Source organism: Manis pentadactyla, chromosome 2 (assembly GCF_030020395.1).
Source record: "Manis pentadactyla isolate mManPen7 chromosome 2, mManPen7.hap1, whole genome shotgun sequence".
NCBI lineage: Eukaryota > Metazoa > Chordata > Mammalia > Pholidota > Manidae > Manis > Manis pentadactyla.
The window spans coordinates 153,237,892-153,259,488 of NC_080020.1; the positions used below are offsets into that span (position 1 = coordinate 153,237,892).

The 21,597-nt window shown below is 46.6% G+C and overlaps 1 protein-coding gene across 6 annotated transcripts in view; it reads left to right on the top strand.

The window, feature by feature from the left end:
• The window catches only part of CRACDL (CRACD like), a 120,295-nt gene extending 100,239 nt beyond the window's left edge, over positions 1-20,056 (top strand). For 2 of the 6 annotated variants that reach the window (XM_036879981.2, XM_036879983.2), the window contains exons 8-10: positions 17,062-17,249; positions 18,259-18,403; positions 19,234-20,056. In XM_036879981.2, the coding sequence (XP_036735876.2) occupies positions 17,062-17,249; positions 18,259-18,403; positions 19,234-19,376 (476 nt within the window). In that variant the 3' untranslated portion in view covers positions 19,377-20,056. Of the gene's footprint in view, positions 1-3,197; positions 11,952-17,061; positions 17,250-18,258; positions 18,404-19,233 lie in introns of those variants that run through there. The other 4 variants (XM_057496953.1, XR_008995737.1, XR_008995736.1 and 1 more) reach the window with 4 other exon arrangements.
• The last annotated feature ends 1,541 nt before the right edge of the window (positions 20,057-21,597 follow it).

Sequence of the window (21,597 nt, forward strand, 5' to 3'; positions counted from 1 at the left end):
GGCCACTCAGTGGATCACTCAAATGCTGCTTGCCTTTTTTTTTTTTTTTTTTTTTTTTGCCTCAGAAGCTCAGTGAGGCCCAGAATCCTGGGAGATGTGTGACCTCATAGGTGGAGGCTCTCCCTGGGCCTCAGGCACTTCTTGCTTTTAGATGAAGTATCTGCCCATCTATCAGCTAACATCCTTCTTACCTTTACCCCCAAGGAAGACCTTCTTCCTGTTTAAATGTCAGGCCCAGACTCCCGTGGGAAGCATCCCGTATACTGGGATCACAAGCCTTTGTAAAATTGTGAGCTCCCCAAAGGGTGAGAATTAGCTCCTGGTTCTGAAAAGGAGACAGTGTTAAGATTGGGGCAGAACATAAGAATCTTCTAAAGCAACTGTCTTAAAATAAGCAGAGACAAAAATAGATGACCTCCTATGTCTTTGACATTTGTCACTTTTTATAGTGTTTCAGATGAAACAGGAATTGGTTGGAAATGGGCATCATCAGTTGGAAATGGGCATTTGTGGTGGAGCTAAAGAACCTGAGTTCTTTTATTGGTGGAAATCAGGGGGCCAGAAATGAAATGACACAAAGCATGTGTGCATGTGATGAGGGCCCTCAAGAGAAATTTTCCATGGAAAATTTTATTTAACAAACAAAATTTTCAGGATACTTTAAGTGGCTACTGGAAGTCCAGGATGCTACCTCAGCACTCCATCTGTGAGGAACTAGAACGCAGGCGTTTTCCTAGGGACCCTGCACCCTAAAAGGAAGATGAAGGGCACACACGGGCAGAGAAAATTAGTTTATACAAATCAACGTAAAGACAGGTTCAGAGAAATTCTAATCCTGCTTCCCTCCTAGGAAGTTAGTAATAAGGGCAGTGTGTAAAGTGATTTAGGGTCCTAAGATGAACTCCAGGGATGCAGGCAGCTCCAGGAAAAACCGTCAGGAACATGACTTCCAAGAGCCTGGTTTCCGGACCTCCCTGCCTGGAGCCGCTTGGCTCAGCTGTGACTTTTAGCTGCTGCTGTGCTGTTAGGATAATCAGTAAGGAGCTCTGGGGTAGGTTCCAGCTGTAGCTGATGATCTGCTCTGCTAGTTTCCAGCGAGGTTATTGAAGCGATTGCAGAGTGCTTCAAAAAGCTGTTGAAATAGCAAGGGAGGAAGAGGGGGTTTGCTTTGCACAGATAAAAGCCTGATATCAGCACCATCAGCCTTCATGGCCTGGAACTGCAAATGTCTCTCAAGGGCTTGCTGGATGAATGGAATGTAAACATAGGACACTCAAGTTCATAGGCAAAACTGGAAAAAGAAACTTCAGAGGGCAACACCTGACACATTAATAATTTATAACTTCCTCAGCATACACTGTGTAGGCTTTGTTCGTTGTCAAGGGCCTGGCATGGTCTGTAGTTAATTAAACACCTTAGGCTTTTTTTCCTTTGACTTATACAGTACAACACAGTGTTTATTAACAGCTTTGCTTAAACAGTAGAAGAGAATTGTCCATTTATTAACAGTCTCTCAGTCACAGAAAATAACCAAATCAGATGCACTGCATAGTGAAAGAATCTAGGGGTACATGGGTAGTGATTTCAATTTCAGTGCAAAGAGAGGAGGGGAAGAATTGCCCACATTCTGCTGAGAACCAGCCCTCCCAAGGGAGCTTGATATTTGAGGGGCAAATGTGAAGACAGGCTGTGGCTGCTATCTGGTTCCACTTAGGACCTTGGGGTCTGGGGGCTGCCTCATGCAGAACAGAGCAAAATCTCAGATTCCATGTTGTCAGACCCCATTACTTTCCCAGACACTGGATCTGCTTAATTAATTATTATTACTTCTGTTATCCTCATTGCTCCCAAAATATAGCAGCTGAAGGCAATGAAATTCATATAAAACATACAGATAATAAAAGTTTTAATAACAGTATCACTTAGTTTTCCAGAAAGAACTAATTATTGCTGGTTATTATCTCATGGTGGCAGGCACTTTACCCCGAGTTCCCAGATGAACAGCCATCTCCCCTGTCCTCCTTCCAGAGGCATGAGCCATAAAGTTAGGTTATTGAGGTGTCCTGGATGGGCACACAGTTCTGCCTTGGGGACTCAAGCAGCTTTGTCCCAGCATCCCTGCTCATTCCCGCTCCTCTCTTGCATGCCCTGTCTTCCTCTTTGAAGGCATGGAGAAAACCTTCAGTGAGTGAGGTGGGGAGGACTGGATGATCGTTGGAATAAACAGAGGAGCCCAGCTTGCCAAGTGGGGTGGCCTCACAGGGCCACGTCAGGGTGGTTACTGCAAGCCCAGTACAGCAATTGTGGTCATCCATGCAAAGCAGAGCTCTTCATCTGCTCATTTGCCAGAGGAGGTGAATGGCCTGGGGTTCTCAGCCTTTTCATTTGTGCAGGAAATGAACCCATCCTGTTGGGCCGGTCCATCCCAGAGTCTTAAGTTACAGGTTGGGAAGCAGCTTCCTGTACACAGGATTAGAATTAGAACAAAGAAGTTAGAGATTCTCATGTGGAAAAAAGGTAAAATACAAAACGCATATAGAAAAAAACAGTCACTTATGTTGGCCTTCCTTTGAGTCTTTGTTCTGGGTGTGTGTGTGTGTGTGTGATTTATTTTTTACGGAGTGTGGTCCTATGTTGGGTATTCTGGAGAACAGCTGAACAGATGGCCATTCTCACCTGGGAGCCTCATTGGATAACCAGCCTCAGCCTCCTACCCAAGCTCACTCCCTGCAGACTGGGCAGGCGACCCAGTCACACACCCAGGCCTCTGACCCTCTTTCTCTCTACTCTAGGACTCACTTATCCATGCACTCATTCTTTCAACAAATATTTCATGTATTTCTGCCATACACACAGCACTGTGCCAGCCCCCAGAAGGCAGTCAGGAAGCACATGAGGAAGCACACAAGGGCCAAGGAGCTTACTGGCCTGAGAGGGCAGAGCAGCTAGATGCTACATCAGAGTGTGGATAGACGCCCGTTTTGTCTGTCGTTATCAGAGGCACTTTCTGGAGGCAGTGGACTCAAGGACTGCCACCTGCTCTGATGACAGTTCAGATGTGTATTCAGGTTCACCTGCGTCGAATACAAGGGGTTTTTGGAATCACACTAAAAAAATATATTCGTGTATCTTCAATTCTTAAAGAAAACCAACTCTGTTCAGAATATTTCTTTTCAGCCTTATCCTTCCCTTTGTAGACACCTCTGAGCGAGCGCGGTCAGCACCTGGGCTTCCATTCCTCCGCCTGCCTGTGCTCCTCCAACCACTGTGGGTGTTGTCCCACCCGTGCTTGTCCCCCAGTGCAGTGACCTCTCTTCAGAGCCCCTGCACAGGAGGCATCCCAGATTCACGCCTGTTTCCTGAAGTTCTCTTCCTTTGACGCCCTTGGCCACAGCAGTCAGCCCATCACCTTCGTGGGCATCTCTCCCCAATATCTCAACATCCACAATTCAGTTTATTGACACCTGCCACACCCCAGATCATTTCCCCATGTATCCAAATCCTCAACCTAAAGTCCTCAGGGTCATTAAAAGTATTTTAAGATGGGAGATACTGAAAAGCTTAAAAATTATATGCACAATCACCTTGTCATCCTACTGCTTTAAAATTACACAAAAAGGAGCTTGCAGTTCTGACCAAGATAAATACATGCCACCCCATCTCTCCCACTGATAAAATTAGGAACTCTGTGTGAAGGAATATCAGAGGTTTCTGAAAGGTAGATGAGAGTCACTCAACCAGGTAGAGAGCTTGGGACCTTGCGATTACCCGGCAGCCAGTGCTGGCGATGAAGCACCACATCCCTCTGCCACTGCCTCTGTGGTACCAGCAACCCCTCAGGCCCCGGCTCTTGTGGCTGCCCAGGTCCCCCTGCTGCTCTCTGCCACAGCCAGCAGCAGCACCCATACCATGGGAGACAGCTAGCTAGGCAGTCCTGGCCCTGCTCCAGGGGACCGCCACCAGGTCAGCAGGGCTTCCCCTATGTGCCAGTACTCCCTGCAGGATGGAGCTCTTGATTCCTGCATCCCTGTGCCAGGCAAGTGCCAACAACCAGCTGGAACCTCTTGTCCTGGTGGTAGTGCAGTGGTGTCACTTGTGGGCAGAGCTCTTTCAGCCCTTCCAGCCACACTCATGAGCACCAGCAAAGAGGCACCGATATCCACCCACAGCAACATGTGTGGGTCAGAGCCCCATGACTCTCCCATCACCACCGCAGCAGAGATCCAATAGCAGCAACGGTGTGGTGGGGGTGGCCCTATGGGCTCCTTTGTCTCACCGCTCTGCCGTGAGGTGGTCCCAGCCACGGGATCACACAGCTGCAGAGGCTAAGCCCTGGCTTTCTAGCTGGAGAGCCCTGGGGAGTGGAAATCACAGCAAGGAGACACCTGAGGAGGGGTTCTTTACATATGTATACGAAGTCCTGGGCTCTTCCCTGAGATGCACCTGCAGGAACTGAGTAGAATTAGCACAGCAGAGCCTTTGAGAAGTAACAGGACTGAGTCTCAACATACTACTCAAAATGTCTAAGATACAAACCAATATTATTCAACATACAGAGAATCACGGAAACCTGAAAAATTCTCTAAGAAAAAGGCAATCAACAAACACCAACACTGAGATGATCCAAATGTTAGAAACACTAGACAAAAATTTTAAAGCAACGGTTATGCCATTTTCCAAAAGGTAAGAGTGAGCACTCTTCAAATGAATGGAAAGATAGAAATTCTCTGCAAAGAAATAGAAGTTATAAAAAAATAAATATTTTAGAACAGGAAAATACAGTAACAGAAACAAAACATTTTTTGGGAGAGCTCATTAGTAGAATGGAGACAACGGAGGAAAGATTCTGGAACTTCAAGATAGATCAATAGTAAATCTCTAGCCTGAGCACAAAAAGAAAAGAAAGAAAAAACAAAACAGAGCAAAGCCTCAGGGACCAGTGGACCAATATAAAAAAAACCCAACATTCATGTCATACAAGTTCCCAAGGAAGAAGCGATTTGAGTAGAAGAAAACACATCAGAAAATAGTGACTGAAAGCCTTCTAAATTTTTGTGAAACAAATTTATAGGCCCTACTCGCTCAGGTAAATTACTTTTGTGCCTTTGTAAAAAGAAAATTGGCTGTATTTGTGTATGTTTATTTCATCTTTTCAACAAATGGTTCTGGAACGTGATCATAGGCAAAAATACAAACCTTGGCCTGTCTGATATCGTATGCCGAAATTAATTACAAAGGAGTCACTGAATTAAATGCAAAATAAAACTATAAAACTTTTAGGAACTTAGGAGAAAAATCTTTGGAACCTAGGACTAAGGCAAAGAGGTATTAAACTTGACATCAAAGCATGATCTATAAAAGGAAAATTTGAGAAATTGAACTTCGTCAGAATTAAAAACTTGCCTGCCAGAAACCCCTTTCAGAGGATGGAAAGACTGAGAAAATATCTTCAAACCACATATTCAGTAAAGGACTAGTCTCTAAGATACATAAAGTATTCTCAGAACTCAACAGTACAAATCCAAAAACTATAATTAGAAAAAGGGCAAAAGGCATGAATAGATATCTCACCAGAGAGAATATACAGACAGCAAATAAGCACATGAAAAGATGTTCAACATCATTAGCCATTAGAGAAACACCAATTGAAATCATAGTGACATACCATTACACACTTGTTAGAATAGCTAAAATAATAAGTACTAGTAATATAGCACACACTGGAGAGAATTCAGAGCGACTGGAACCCTCATACATTGCTAGCAGAACTGCAGAATGGTACAGTCACTTTGGAAAATGATTTGGCAGCTTTTTACAAAATTTAAAATACACTTGCCTTAAAACCCAGCAATCCTGCTTCTAAGTATTTATCCTAGATAAATGAAAACGGGATCACACAAAAGCCTGTACATGAATGTTTATAGCAGCAGTATTCATAATCACCTGAAACTGGAGATACCTCAAATATCTTTCAATTGGTCACTGGGTAAACTGTGGTACATCTAAACAATGGCATATTTATTACTTAGCAATAAAAAGGAATCAACTATTGATAATCACAGTAACATAGATGAATTGTAAATGCATGTGCTAAATGAAACAAGCCAGTCTCAGAAAATCACAACTGTATTATTCCACTTATATGGCATCTGAAAGAAGCAAAAATAGAACAGATCAGTAGTTGTCAGGGGTTGGGAGTAGAGGTAGAGCCAGTCTGCTAGCACAAGGACGACATTGTTCTGCCTCCTATTCGTGATGGTTGTTACAAGTATGTGTTAAAACTCATGGAACTACATACAACAAAAAAGATTGATTTTACTGCATGTTGGTTTTGAAATCTTTTAAGTGACACAAAAAGGTGATAGTGGCCTCCTCTCCATCCCTCTCCGCACCTCCCTAATCCCACTGCACAGAAGGAACCGCCGTGAACAGAGTCATCCACCCTTTTCCCATGCCTGTAGCAGTCACAGCTACGTCAATGTGGACATGCAGGTAGAGGGCCGAGTCCTTTTTTTTTTTTTAACCACAAAGATGCTATTCGTGTTGGCTGCAGTTTATTTTCACTCCACAAGCAGTGTGGGCATCTCTTCTGATCAGAATGAGTTACTCAAACTCATTCTTTTTAAGGGCTACATCATAATGTGTTAACCATTCCCCTACTGACAGGCCTTCTGATGGATTTGAGATGTTTTCCATTTGCTAACAGTATTTCAGTAACCATTGTTGTCTGTTTTTATCTCTTTGTATTCACACTATTTCTTTAGGATTGATTCTTTAAAGTGGGTTTTCTGGCTCCCAGGGCATGTAGTTTTTGTTCAACAGACAACTTCAGTTGCCCTCTATAGAGGTTGTACAGGTTTATACCTGTTGGAGCAGAATAGCCACTGTTTTTCCACCCTCTCGTCAGCACTAGGTGTTGGCAATCTTTTTTTTTTTTTACCACTCTGATGGATGAAAACATAAGTCGTATTTTACACCTGGCTCAGCAGTTCCCAGTCATCCTAATGTGACTATCTCTACCCCCACCCCCACCTGGCCCCCTTCAGCCCTCATCATGTTTAACCTGACTCCTGCGGTACCTCCCCCCACTCTCGCTTCTCAAGGCATGGGTCTAAGCACGGAGCTTTCCTCCTCAAAAATTCTTGAAGCTTTCCCATGGTATGTAGAATAAAATTCAAACTCCTGGGTAAGGTATTTAAGGCTTTTTAGATTCTGGCTAAAGTCAATTCTTCTGCTTTCCTAATGGCCACACCTAGGCTTCCTTTGGTGTCTCTCTCCTCCAGCCCCACCCCTGCACCAGCTCCCCTGGTGCTCAGCACATGCTCTGCTCGTTGGGGGCTACAGGCCTGCAGTGTGTGGTCCTCTGCTGTGTTTGCACGACCAGGTGCAGAACCAGGGAGAGAAGCAAGCAAGGTGGGGCTAGGGGGTGTGAAGGGCTGAAGGGCGCTAAAGGGTTTGGAAGTTTTACACCAAGGTCAAGCCCCAGGATCTGTGGAACTCTGAGCAAGTAGGTTTCCTAACCTCTGAGTTCTCATTTCCTCCTTTGTAAAATGAGGTTGATAGAAATACATCAGGCAGCAAAAACATTTTAGCTACAAAACATCATGCAATTTCATACAGTACAGTCATACTTTCCTAAGGAGGTACCAAAATACCCTCATCTGGGCTGCACTGAACAGTATATGGGAATGGGGCTCTCCCTGTCCTGGTTTTCATGAAGGCCCCAATGCAAAGATACAAGACCCTGAGAGAACACATGTGCACAATATTGTGGGGAGTCACCACCCTGAGGCTATACAGGGGTCCTTGGAGGAAAGAGGAAGAAAGGGGATTTGCAAAATACTTTCTTCAGGGAACATAGCTACTGTTCTGTGTTCCCCAGCTCAAGTGTAGGCCCTGGGAATCCACCCCCATCCAGTCTACAAGGAGGCCTTCTATGAGGCTTCTTGGAGAGCTAGATAGCTGTGCACTACAGCCAGGCAACGGTGCTGGACTCAGGCCACCAGGGGCCACGGAGCAGACACGGCTATCACATCACCCACCTGTGCTCTCAGAGCCCTGCCTGATGGAGAGGGCAAAGGGACACTGGGAGCAGGAGATGGGGGAAACTGAGTCACAGCCAGAGAGGTGCAGTGGAAGATGGAGTCATTTCCAGACCCCAGCCAGGCCCAGAAAGGAAAAGTGCACTGGCAGGGGCCAGACAATCCCTGCCTGTCCTCCTCTTCCTACCCGGGCCCTTAGCCCTTGGGGAAGGAGTCCCTACCCCAGCTCAGACACCCTGCATTCAGGGGCACAGGAGACTTAGTGCTCACTCAAAGCAGTCATGTTCCCCACCAGCTCTCACCTCTTAGAAAATGAACAAGCTACGAGCACCACTTAAAGCCACAGTGGCACTTTTTCCTCCTGCCATGTGGGTTTGAAGATGGTGAGAGAGGAGGTATGTAGGTCAGGGGAAGGTGGGCTTCCAAGGAACTGGGGTGAGGCAGAGACCCCAGCAGTGGCTCCTGACCTTGGACTAGGGAAAAGGGGTGAGGACAGTTTAGCCCTGGTGACCTCATGCTGGTGGCCAGAAAGAGGCGCTCAGACATAGTTTTCCCCCCTCAAGAGCTCCATTTTGCCAGGAGACTGCAAATGAATCTATGTGTGAAGAAGCAAGTTCTCTGCCCTTTCTCATGTGTGGAGTCTCATTTAGAAGAAGAAATGGAAGCAGAAAGGGGAATTCGGGGCAAACCTTTGGAGGATGGAGGGAAGAGGGAGATTGGTTGCGCAAGGGGGCAGCAGTACAACAAGCAAATGGGCCCAGGACCCCAGATGCATTTGGGGCCCCAAGGGAAGTGAGGAGGATGGGCTGGGTCTGCTGATGAGGCAGAGGATGTCCTTGGGAGAGCCCTGGTCCCCTTGAGCAGCAGCCTTGCCTAATGCAGTATACAGCCACCTCCGCAGCACACACTTGTCCCATTTACTCTGTGTGGACAGGGAGCGGCCTCTTTCTGGTCTCTAAGCACCAAGGGAGTCCTGAGTATCTTTGAGTAGTTTTTGTCTTTTGTTTTGTGGCTTTTTACAGAAGAATGATACACATGCAGAGAAATGCACAGATCATATGTGTGCCACTGAATGAATTTTTGCACACTGAATGCAACAGACAATCAACAGAATGAGACCAGTACCCCACAAGCCCTCCCAGGCCCCCTTCCAGCAGGCTCTGGAACTCATTCCTGGGCTTTGACCAACTGTTGGCGTGGAAGGCCAACTCCTCATGGCTCTTGCAGGAGAGCTTGCATGTGCACTGGAGAGATGTGTTAGCTTAGGAACATCTTTCCTGCCTGTGACTTAGCACCAACCAAGGGCCTGATGCCTAGTGGGCACTCATCAGATACAGTCCCTTCTCATATTTCCAGGAGTTAACACTCTATAAAGTCACTGCAAACATTGAATTAGTGAATGCCAAATCACTGACCCTAGGGGAAATCCGAGTTAGGTTCCTGTGAGTCTCCGATCCGCTTTTTTGTCAACTAATCAACACATAACCTTGTTTTATGTGTTTCTGTGTAAAGACACCTTATTTATTATGTACTGTAGATTCATTAACATCTGATTTGCAGCCGACAGCTCTATAACTTGGCCTGAACGAAGCTCATGTAACATGTATATTTTCTCTGTAAGGCACAACACAGCCTTCTGCTTAGGAACACTGGACAGCACTTCAGCACTAGACGTGGGTCTATTTTAAATGGTAAAAATCACCAAAAAAAAAAACCCACAGGAATGCAAAAAATGTAGCACTAAGTATCCTGTAAACAGGACACATGTTTACAGTATGGGAGCAGAAACAAGAAGGGAACAGCACCCCCGTGTTCAGCTGGTGACATGCACATTGGAAATCTTTCACTGCTCTGTGCATGTCCACAGATGAGCATGGTCTTGAGTATGGGTTTGGGGGTTACACATACATCTCAGCAGATGAATTCTCAAATACGGAATTCTTGGACAGTGAGGACTGGCCCATTTTGCTGAATGAGAAAAGTGACGGTGATTAGTTTAATTTGGAGGCAAAACTAGGACACGGCCCCATTACACATCATTAAAAATGGGAGCTTTGCTCACCCTCAAAATGCTCAGCAGAGTTATGAGATGAATGCCCAAGTGAGCATTAAAAACCCAAGTTCTGCGGTAAGATCACACAGCCTGGCTCATGGACAGAACCGATGAAGAGCACTGGCATGTATTGATCAGGAGCTTCTAAGTAATCCCAGGACTGACAACAGATAAATAAACGCTTAGAAAAAGAAAACCCTCTACCCTCAACTTTCATACAGGAAGCCTGACAGAAAGCCTCAGCGTGGGTGAGGCCTGTGTGTCAGAGGCCAGGACCCGCCCACTCCAGTGGTTCCCTATGGGTCTGGGTACGCACCTGGTTGCCTCCCTGGGAGCCAGGGTCCTGGCAGTGGATCTGGAGGGGACCAATGGGGAGACAGAAACTAAGGACGTCTGCTCCTTTACTGAAGCGCCCAGGCACCGTTCTGGCTTCCACTACTTCTGACAAATGGTGATGATGCATCCACTTTACATCAGAAATCTTAGAGAGCAAACCCAAGCCTCTCTGCGGAAGGAGAGCTGGGAATGAGCTGTTGCTATGTGTAAGATGACAGCATAATGGAAAAAGATTTAGAGGAGTCTGCCAAAGCATTTCTCAGCTCTCTTGAGTTATTGATTTATAGGAAACTTTTCTACTTCTTTATGCTTTTATCTGATTTCTGAATTTGTACAATGTGCCTGTGTACTTTTATAAACAAGTGTGGATAAAGTGAAGGTTCCTGTGGACAGGATTCTCACCTGGCCCTGATCAGCTAGCTCACTACACACGTGTGGGCCATACATTGTTATTGGCTCTATATAAAGAGCTCCGCCCAGTGCTCTGGGCTGCACAGCTGCAGGAGAGCAGAGGCTGGAGTGGTGGCAGTGCCAAGGACCGAGACTGAGACAGTTGTGCTGGCAGAGAGGCTCAGAGGCAGAGACCGGCTTGATGTGTGCAGATGCACTCTGAGCAGACAGGATCCTAGTGATTGACCTGCCACCGTGGAAATAAAGTTGGATATAAACGCTTTCACCCCAAGAATGTTCTATTGTCATTCTTTGGTCTCATTGAATCCATAGTGAACTTGTCCCGGGCTGAAACCTATTGGCAAGGCAACAAGAAACATTTTATGGAAGGAAAAAGATTCTTAAAAATTGCTGCTTCCGAAATAACATCATATACCAAACTTTTAAGAGGTGTAAGATTCCTGCCATCCTGCTGTGTGTGACCTTTGGGCAAGGTATCTGCTTAATTTTCTCAGCCAAACAGCAAGAAACCATGGTAATTTACATGATACAGCCCATTGCCTCTCACCCAGAAGATGGTTTTTTTCATAGCACCTAGCTTCCAGGCAGTTGGGTCCTGCAAGTCGCATGGGTGTAGACCACTGTAGTCCCACCTTACCCCACAGAGGATCATTACAGAAGTCGTTTGAATGAAAGGAACACTACCTTAAGGCTGAATTTTAATAGGCACCAAAAAAAAGAAGGAAAAAAAAATATCAACAATTAGCCAAAAGGAAGTGATACGAAGAATCAGCCTCCCAAAGGGGTGGTTGCTTGTCTGTAGAAATGGTTTAACAGTGAGGATTTTCTGAATGGTTAACTTTAGGTCTTCCTGAATACAAATAGCTTGGTTAAAATGTCAAAAGCGAGTTCAGAAACCACCGGTTCTCCTCCACATTTCATTTAGATTTCTGTGTAAGGGTCTGTTTTAAGAATAATCTCTGTGGTAGGCTCGCAGGAAGATGGATGAAAACTGTGCTGCCATCTTGCGCCCTGTGAAGCCGCATCAGGGGCTGCCTGCCAGCTGGGCTTTCCGTAACAGTGACACACGGAGCAGCAGAGAGCAGGACGTCAGTGTGCACGGGGTGACTTGAGCCAGCGTCCTCCAGGACACGGGCTGGACAGCCTTGTTCAGACCTTGCTGGCCCTCACACTGTACCCAGCCCATGCAGAGATGAGCCAGATGGAGCACCTGCCCTTAGGGTGTGACTCACAGGGCGACCGGGCGCACATGGCATTGAGATGCAGTCCGCTGGAACCATTATGGGCCATGCCCTCGGGATCCAAGAGTCAGCCCAGAGGCCTGGCCCAGCAGCCGCCTGGGGGGCACCCCGGGGCCAGCTGTGGTTACTGCAGGAGAGACAAGTGCTCTTTCCATGGCGAGTGGCCCACTGGTCTCCATCATGACATGGGGAGGATTTGACCAAAGTCTACATCTCCTCAAGTGGGAACAACAATAACCACAGGAGCCAGAAACCAGCAGCAGCTGTGGGGGAGCAGCTCACACTCCAGCACACACAGGTGTGCTCAGCACTTCCCATGGACCGTCACAGTAAACAAATCACCCAGGAGGCATAGGCCACGGATTACCTCATTCAGTCACGACCACATTAGGGGATACAGGTGCTGCTCTTTCCCTCACATTACATTGAGATTGAGTCACAGAGAGGATCTGGAATTTTCCCTAAATGCCCCTTGCTAGCCCAAGGCCCTAATCCTCATCCCGGAGTCCCCAGGGAGGAAGCAGTCCTTGTTACCACAGCTGGTTGTACTGACTTCCAGAACATGATCTCTTGGAAATTAATGCTTGAACAGTAGAAACACTTTCCAAACTAATTCTTGAGGTATGGGAGCACGCTAAGAAGGAAGGAATCTAGAGAAAGCACATTTATAAACTGCTCCTCATAGCCTTAAAATAACAACAAATGAATTACTGTTTTCTCTGATCAAAGGTTGCCTCCATAGGAAATTACTTAGGGCAAGCTTTGTGGCCTTTGAAGCTTCCTGTGTCTAAAGTGTTCATCACAAACTTCCGGAAGTTGCACTCCACATAGGCTGCACAGTATGTCAACTTGCTGCCTTGCTTTCCCAAGCACTTGCGTTTGGGGGAGCCTGTCTCTTTCAGAGCTCCTCCATAGAGGAGATCACACAGATACAGACTTGAATTGCTGGTTTCCTGTGTGTGAGAAATGCCCTTGGCCCACTGGCTGCAAACCCAGACACACGTGGCAGTTTATACCTGCTGTCATTTGAGAGGAGATATTGAGATGTTGGAGCCCGTTAGCCAATCCGTAGAACTTTACGGTTGTCTGGGTATTGAGGCATAACAAGGTAAACAAATGAGAGTTTTCAACCCCTTTTATGTAATCTGACACCACATCTATATTATCCTGGGATTAATGACATTTTGAACATGTGTAATCTCAGAGGCTCTTTTATGGTCGAACCTTGACCTTGAGTGTCCCTGAGGTAGAGCTGTGACATTGTAAGGCCTTTAGCCCTGAAGCCTGCCTTTAGCATGCTGGTTAGCATACAGTGCCAGGTACTGTGTTAAATGCTTTCCATGGATTATTACATTGACTCTACAATCACAAGGGAGATTATCCATGTCTTTATTCCCTTCTTCTTCCCTCCCCTGGTGTAATATGGCACACACACACCAACTCTGCTGCGGGTGCTAAGTAACAGGGTGGGTGCAGATAGAATGGCTGCCTAGGCCTCTGCTACAGAGAGGAATGGTTTGTCACCCTGCTGCTCTGCCTGTGCTCACGTGGGGCCAGGACTTATTGTGAGTTACACAAAGCCCAGGTGGAATTTCTGGCTCTCTGAACCATGATAGGAGCTGGTATGGCTTTATCAGGGTCCCTCTGGCCCACTTACATTCCCACAGAGTGGGAAAGGAGAGAGTAGAGAATACGAGGGAAGACTGCCACTCAGGGAACAGAAGGGGGAACCAAGAGAGACATGGTTGGTGAAAGGTCTTGGCTGCGTGCTGGCCCAGGGCTCCCTGACGCTGCTTTCGCGACTTGCCTCTTCCTACACTGGCACAGGCTGGCAGGGGGATGGCGCTCACTCACTCCTGGTGGTCTGCCTGAAAACTGCTGACTCACATGCGTGCATTACACACGCACAAAGTATAGCCAGAAATGTTGCTACCCCACAGGCAGGCAGTGCGGCAAGCGACCCTTCTCAGCTTGGGGTGAGATCTGCCAACAGGTCAGGAAAGAAGAGAAAACCACCTCTTGCCAAGCTGAGCCTAGTTGCATTGTTTATAAAATTGCAGTTCCCATGAGCAAACTGGACGGGAGCATAGGATTTGCCTCAGGTGCCCTGAGATGTCAGCCTGGAGCCCGTCCACAAGGGCCCCAGTCTTAGCACCTCCCCTCTCCCTGGGAGTCCCCAGCCTTGCTCTGGGGCCTCGTCTCACCATGGTCCCCAGGAGTTAACTGCATGGGCTTTGTTCTGTATAACCTTCTCCAGTGATTTTTTAAATACTCTTTTTGGCTCAAAGAGGGTAATCCGAGCACATGGTGTAGGAATTCACCTGAGCTATGTCTTCTGCTCTTGGGCTGAGAGTGACACTGAGCTGGGAGGGGCTGGAGAGCCGGCCTGGCACCTGGGGATGCCAGGCTCCTAGGCACTTCAGCCACTGTTCGGCCTCTAGCTTCTAACCTGGGATGGAAATTCTCTCTTCACGTACACTTAGTCTTGACAAAACTATTCGGAATAGTTTGTTGATGAGGTATTGAGTTTAAACCCACAATGAGATCTTTCTCCAGTCTGGCTGCGGTGTGGCAAAGGTGCCTGGCCAGCAAGCACTGGGTGGAGCCTGGAGGATGGCACAGCCAGGCGGCTGAGACAGGAGAGAGCAGAGGGTCACTGAGGGTGAAGAAAAGATCAAAGGAGGCCTTTTAAGAAAAAAAAAAAGTTAAGAAGACAAGAGACTCTGAGGACTCTCTGGAACAAGGGATTGAAAGTAAGGGATGAGAAATGTGCAGATTTTCTATGAAATACTTGCAACCACCTTCTGGTGCCAGGCAGTTACTGGTTCTCTGGACAAGAAATGAAACATAAAACTGCATCGTTAATGAGCTAATGTGAAAATGGTACCTGGTATGTAGTCCAACCCCTCATCACCTCCTGGACTGTGGTCACAGCCTCCCTGCCTCCCATCCCTTCCCAGCCAGACCTGCTCTCCACCTGGCCCCAGACTGTGCCCTTGGTTCAGACCCCTGTGGCTCCCCTTTATGGAGAGGAAAAGGCCAGAAACACTCTTCTCGGCTGGCCCCTGCCCAGAAGGCTCCTCCTTCAGGTCCCAACCCCAGAGGGCACCCTCACCTCCTACCCACCAGCCCCAGGCCCCGTGTCCACACAGCACTTTGTAAATTGTAGCATTGTCCAATTTCCACCACAGTTGCTTGTTGGTGGTCTCCCCCACTAGACTTTGGACTTTTTGAAGGAACAATTTTTTGTCTATTTTTCCACCTTATCATTTAACACAGCCCTTGGCATAGCAAACAGTGGGGAGGGGGATGAGCAGGCACCAGGGAGCAGAAATGTCCAGCTCTGACTGGGAAGAGAAAGCAGGGCTGGACTGTACATTTGGAAGTAATCTGGGCAAATGTGAGCATTGAAATCCAGAGTGGAACCAAGAGAGCATTTGGGGAAGAAGAGAAGAAAGTTGGTTGGGCCCCAGGAGGGATTTCCAGGTCTAGGAACAGGAGTCGACAAGGACTGGGCAGGGAACGCCTGAGGACAGGCCTCACAAGAGAAGTTGTGTGGCTGTGTCAGAGCTGTGGGGGGCAGAGCAGCGTGAGCCTGGGGAAGGCCTGACGGTCCATGGTTCAGAGGCAGCGCAGATGGATGGTGTAGTGTTCCCATGCTGGCTGGGCAGGAATGAGCTGAGCAGACGTGGGCAGAGGCCATGTGAGTCGGGGGCAGAGGAGAATGCGGAGACATTTCTCTCTGAGCTGTGGAAAATACGAGCCAGCCAGGAAGGAGTGAGCAGCCAGGGAGGACCTGAGAGGCTAGAAGGAATAAAGGACAAGGCAGGGAGCAGAGGGCCGGCAGGGTGAGGACTCAGGGTGCAGCAGGAGAAGAGTGAGAGCTGTTCCCAGCTGCGCAGGCCAAGGAGAGGTCAGCGTGTGAAGCCAGAGGTCCTCCTCACCTCTGACGGGGGAGTGAGGCTGGCAGGGCCATGATGGGGCCTGAGAGACCAGGTTCTATGGGCTCCAGAGGCAGAACCAGATAGAGTGATGCCCTATACACACCAGAGTAAGGGGTGGCATGTCAGGCCACACAGAAAGGTGGCACCAACTCACCCCGGCCTCCCGCCTGGGCTGCCGAGACGGGGACACCACCCTCCCCTGGCAGGGGAAGAGGGAAGGGGCCAGTGTCAGGGCAGAAAAGTCTGTCTGGCATAGCGTCACGGGAACCTTTGAACTCAGTGCACTTTTGCTAGACCTGTGAGAAACCACTTATTTCCATAGGTTTCCTTGAAAAAACAAGCTTGCTGCTCTTTTCTGTTGATGAAGGCAATAAAACTTCTTCATAGAAAATACAAAAATAAAGAAGAATTGAAACCTAAGGAGGGGAGGTGGCCCCCAGTTTTACCTGCCCCCAAAATAAGCCCTGTGAATGTGGCAGGGAGCTCAACAGAACCTCATGGTTTTAAAGGCACTATTTTGTTTCTCCAGAACAGTAAAAAAAACAACTGGGGCTAGTTTTGGTTTCACTCTCCACAATGGGAAAGTTATGCTCACCATTTTTAAAAGGAAAAAGAACAATGGTGTGTCTGCACCTTACAAGCAAATCAGAAATCGGATAGTATGTGGTCCAACACAGCAGGCTTAATTAAAGAAATCTTATCTATTCATGGACTTGCTTTTATCTCATTCCAGAAAGTATCCTGCAGGAGGAAGTAGGCTTTAAAATGTGCATATAGGAGCAGGTGCATCTAATTTTTGTGGCTCAGACTAGAGGACTATAATCCCTCTGAAGCATCTTTAAATGGGAAAGCAAAAGCCCCCTAAAGAAAGTCATAGTGTCACTAGAGAGGCTCCCAGACTCACTTTCCTCCGCACTCCCCCACCCCATGCCATGGGCCCCTGTAGAGTGTTCTCTGTGTGGGAGAAGCCAAAGCAGAAGAGTGAAGCTGGAACAAGACCTCTTGCATAAATAACCTCGTGTCTTTACCCACAGAGAAGGGTCTGCCTCCAGCTGCAACAGGGCCGGGAGCCAACGGCCAGCCCAAGCTGCCCTGGATCACCATTGCGCGGCAGAAGCGGCGAGGGGCCCCAGACCAACCACCCAACCAGGAGGATAATCCTGGGGCCCAGACCCTGAAGTCTGAAACAGGAAAGCAAGTCAAGGCTCCCGAGAGAGTGCAGGTGCTTAGAGCACACACTGTCTGTCTCTGTAGGTGCAGGAGGGAGCAGCTGGCTGGGGGTGGGGGTTGGACCCCAAGATGACCATATGTCCTGCATGATCATTACAGGGACCCTCATCTGTGATGACTGCTTATGTCTGCCTTTTGCTGGTGCTGGGCTGATAGGGAGGCAGAGAATTGGTGTGGAGATAGCTCTCTGTTCTCTGCCTCCTAGGCAGTGCAGTTCAGCATCTGGAGACATGGAATGGGGTTAAAATACCTTCCCAGTTAGATGCATGGTGACCATGTCAACAGCTCCATCTCAGCTCAGTGTGAGATGATGGACAGGCCGTGCTTTTGTTGCTACACTGGCTGCCTGCTGAGGCTCCATATCCCTCACCTAGAGCTGTAGGGCTGGAACCCAGGGTTCCATTCTGCACCCTGGGCTGAAACAGCTTTCTCAACCCAAACAGCTATGCTTAGATGCTGGCCAAGGCTCACAGCATGTGTATGCCCCGTAGCAGCCACCATGATGAACCTGTGAGTGTGCTCCAGCTGCGTGGAGAAATGAGCCTGAGCCTCTGCAGGAGGACCTGCTTCCCTTCATTTCAGCCAGAACCTCAGCAGGTCCCACCCCGGAAAACCCTGATGCAGGCTTAGGGCATTTATAAAGCAAGTATCAACCCGTGATTCTGGGCTGAGGCATCCATGGTCATCACAACCATCACAAAAATCTCAAAACTATTTCCAAACACAATTCATCTGGACTTTTAAGTGGAGTGAATCCCTGCTGTCCAACATGTGGAGCTGAGGCCAGGTGTGGGGACAGGGTGTGGGCCCAGGAGAAGACATTGCACTAGCCCGAGTCCGACAAGGTCACGGGACGACTCGGTGAGTGCCCAAAGCAGAGGTCTGCCAAGGAAGTGCCCTCTTGGCAGAGGAACCATGTGGCCCATCACCTTTGGTTACATTTGCCTCCTACCTGAATGTCAGGTGACCCAAGAGTGTGTGTCTTTCTTGTGTCCCAACAGGAGGCTGTAAGGCAAGCTGACTTTGTCCGCAGCAAGTCATTCTTGATAGCCCCTGCTAAGCCCTCGGTGGACCGGAGGCAAGGGACAAAGCTCTGCCTCCAGGAAGGGCTGCAAAGAGGGATCTCGTTGTCCCATCAGAACCTGGGTATGAAATCCCCAAACAGCCCCAAACACCTTAAAAGTTGTTTCTGGGATTGGCCCTGCTTTTTGTTGTTCTGTGTTTTTTTCTGAATTACTCGCCACATTGATCTTTTTAAACAGCTTTTATTGAGGTACCATTTATGTGGAATAAAACTCACCTGTTGTACAAGTATGATTCATTAAGTATATATTGACAATGAGTATATATTTACTGAGTTGTACAACCACAACCAAATTTCAGAACATTTCCCTCACCTTCAAAAGAAACCTCATGCCCATTTACAGTCATTCACCATTCCCAGCCTCAGCTGCAGTCAACCACTAATCTACTTGCTCTCTTTATATAGTTGCCTTTTTTGGACATTTCTTACACATGGAATCATAAAATATGTGCTCTTTTGTATCTGGCTTCTTTCACTGGGCATAATGTTTTTGAGATTCATCTCTGTTCTTGCATGTGTCCACATCTTTTAATTTACTTTTTAATTGTGGTAACATACACATAGCAAAACTTAACCATCTTAGCCATTTTTAACTTTATAGTTCAGCAGTGGTAAGGATATTCACACTGCTGTGCAGCCAGTCTCCAGAGTTCCTGAGGTCTTATTCTAAAAGTTTCTCTTACCTCACTGCATTGCAGGAACTGTCTGAGCCTGCTTTGTAGGTGTTTTTATCACATTAAATTATTCTGTGCCTACATCTTCTTTACATTAGCAGATTTTATGTTTGAGACCACAGTGAAGATCTTGATGTGTATTTTAAAGAAATGCAAGAGGCTTAAGTGAAAATCCACACTCATTGCTCATGTTTCTGTTTATTTTGTCTTCTTTCCAGCAGCTCAGTCTGCAGTAATGACAGAGAAAGAATTGCATCAGCTCAAGAGAGCCAGTTACGCCAGTGCTGATCAGCCATCCTGGATGGAACTTGCCAGAAAGAAATCTCAAGCTTGGAGTGACATGCCCCAAATTATAAAATAGGTTGACCGTGTGCTGACAAAGAATGTCTACTACCTTGATGGGTCACTTAGTTAAAAACTGTCACTAAATTTAGGCAAACAAACTGTGAAACTTAGGAGTGATTTTATCCTCAAGTTATGGGAGAGTGAGCTTGGGGAAGAGGAAGGAGCCTGCAAGACAGACACACAGCCATAATCCTGCACCAGAGGTGCCCGAAAACATGGGTGCCATTGAAAGGGGCCGGGAGCAAGGCCCTGTGCCCACAGGTGTGGATGTGAGTCTCTCAGAATTCCCTTGATAAAGAGGGCTCAGACAAGGAAAATGGAAGTGAAAAATGGATGCCTAACCAAGACGCACCTGCAAAGCTGGAGGAGAAGGCACCCCAGGAGAAAGCGGGTCTGTGCTTCCACTTGGCATCGCCTTTGTCTCTGGTCGTTGTCTTGCCCGTGGACCCTGTCTTCTTTCATGTTTACTATTAGGCATGACATTTATGGTAAAACAGAGATGCCGTTTCCAAGAGCAGCTGTAAACCAATCAGTTTTCCAGAATATAGCCACTCTAAGAAGGGGCCGAAGGAACATAGCAGGGTTCATCAATTCATAGACTGTTTCCAAAAATAATTTTTAAGCTTTTCCACTGGGCATCTGTGTTCTTAGCCATTGCACAATGCATTGCCTGTTCAATAAAGGGTTTCCAACGTGCTCCTGTCATATGTGTCAGTGTTCTTTCTACTCACACTTAGAGAATGTCCTCCAGTGCTGAGTTAAATGCTATGTGCGGAGTTTTTGCTTAACAGATTTATCATTTAGTTGGGTTGATTGTTGTTGTTTGGGTTTTTAGATTTTTTTTTTGCAATAAAATTTTAGTGTTTATTTTTGGAAATCAAAAGATAACATAGGCTTTTTTTTCTCTTTTCATCTATGTGGTGCAATATCTTAAAAATACAAAATTTCCTAAAAAGTTGCAATTATTTACCAACTTACATGTTTCTATTGAAAACTAGATTATCAATACATTAGCCAGGATGACTTGTGAATGTAGAGTGTGGAGAAGCCAGCAGAGGAAGAGCATATATTTGAGATCTCAGAATTGTGTCTCTGTTATACAGTACCTCTATTTTTAAAAACATTTCCAATTTTTTCCTTTGAACAACTAATTTTAATGGGACATTTAAGCTGGGGACATTTAGCCATCAGAATCAGTAAGAGCTCATATATATTGTAATTTGATTTTATGTACCCTAACTTCTGCTGCTTTATGGTATTTTTTAACTTCATGATAATTATTTTCTAACTCTTAGAACTACACAACCTGATCAGGTCTGCCTTTATTGGAAAAAGACCTGGGATAGTTTTTTTCCCCCTAGCCAAATTGATTTATTAATTGCATTATCTTAGGGAACATCAGTACTGAATTCTACGGTGAATGTGTTCTAAACAAGAGCTCCATCCATCTAGCATTGTTCCAAAAGCTTAGGTATGAATAGTTTTAAGTAGAAAAAAATATGTTCATCATTTCTCTTACTAACAGAACATTCAGATAAATAATTTTGACTGAGTAGATTTCACCGTATGAGCAAAGTATTTGGTTCAGTTTCATTCGAACAGAGGTTGATATTCTCTATGTGTTTCAGGCCATGGTTTAATTATCTCTGGTACCACTTGTTAAATTAGGAGGGTGCAGACTTTTAGGACACTGGGAGAATATCCTGGAGCATGGTCCTGTAACTCCCACCCCTGGCATTGAGGTTGTGACCTTCTGAAATAACAAGAGAAGCTGAGGCCGTGACCAAAGTTTGGAGATGATGTGGGAAGTCTAGAATGGCAGTAGAGATGGTAAAAGTCTATAAGTCTTGGTTTTCCTGAGAAGAAAGTAATTATGGAGTGCTTCCTATGTGCCAGTCACTGTTCTGAATGTTTCATATGTATTACTTGTAATTGTCTTCACAGTCCTTTAGGGGTAAGGACTTAGCTGCACTTTGCAGATGAGGAACCCAAGGCACACTAAGGTCAAGGACTTGGACATTGTGTTCAAGATCTTGCAGCAGATAGACACCTGCTAAATGACTCCAGGCCCCAGACTTTAAAACACTACCCTTGAGCAATGTCCCTATTTTTAAAAAGCATTTGTGTGGAGATGAATCTGTGTCCTCAAAGACATAAAGCAGACGAGGAAGCACTGAACTTGATCTTAAGGGCTCCTCATCCTACTCTGTCTAAACCCGCAGTCCCTGTGTCACTAT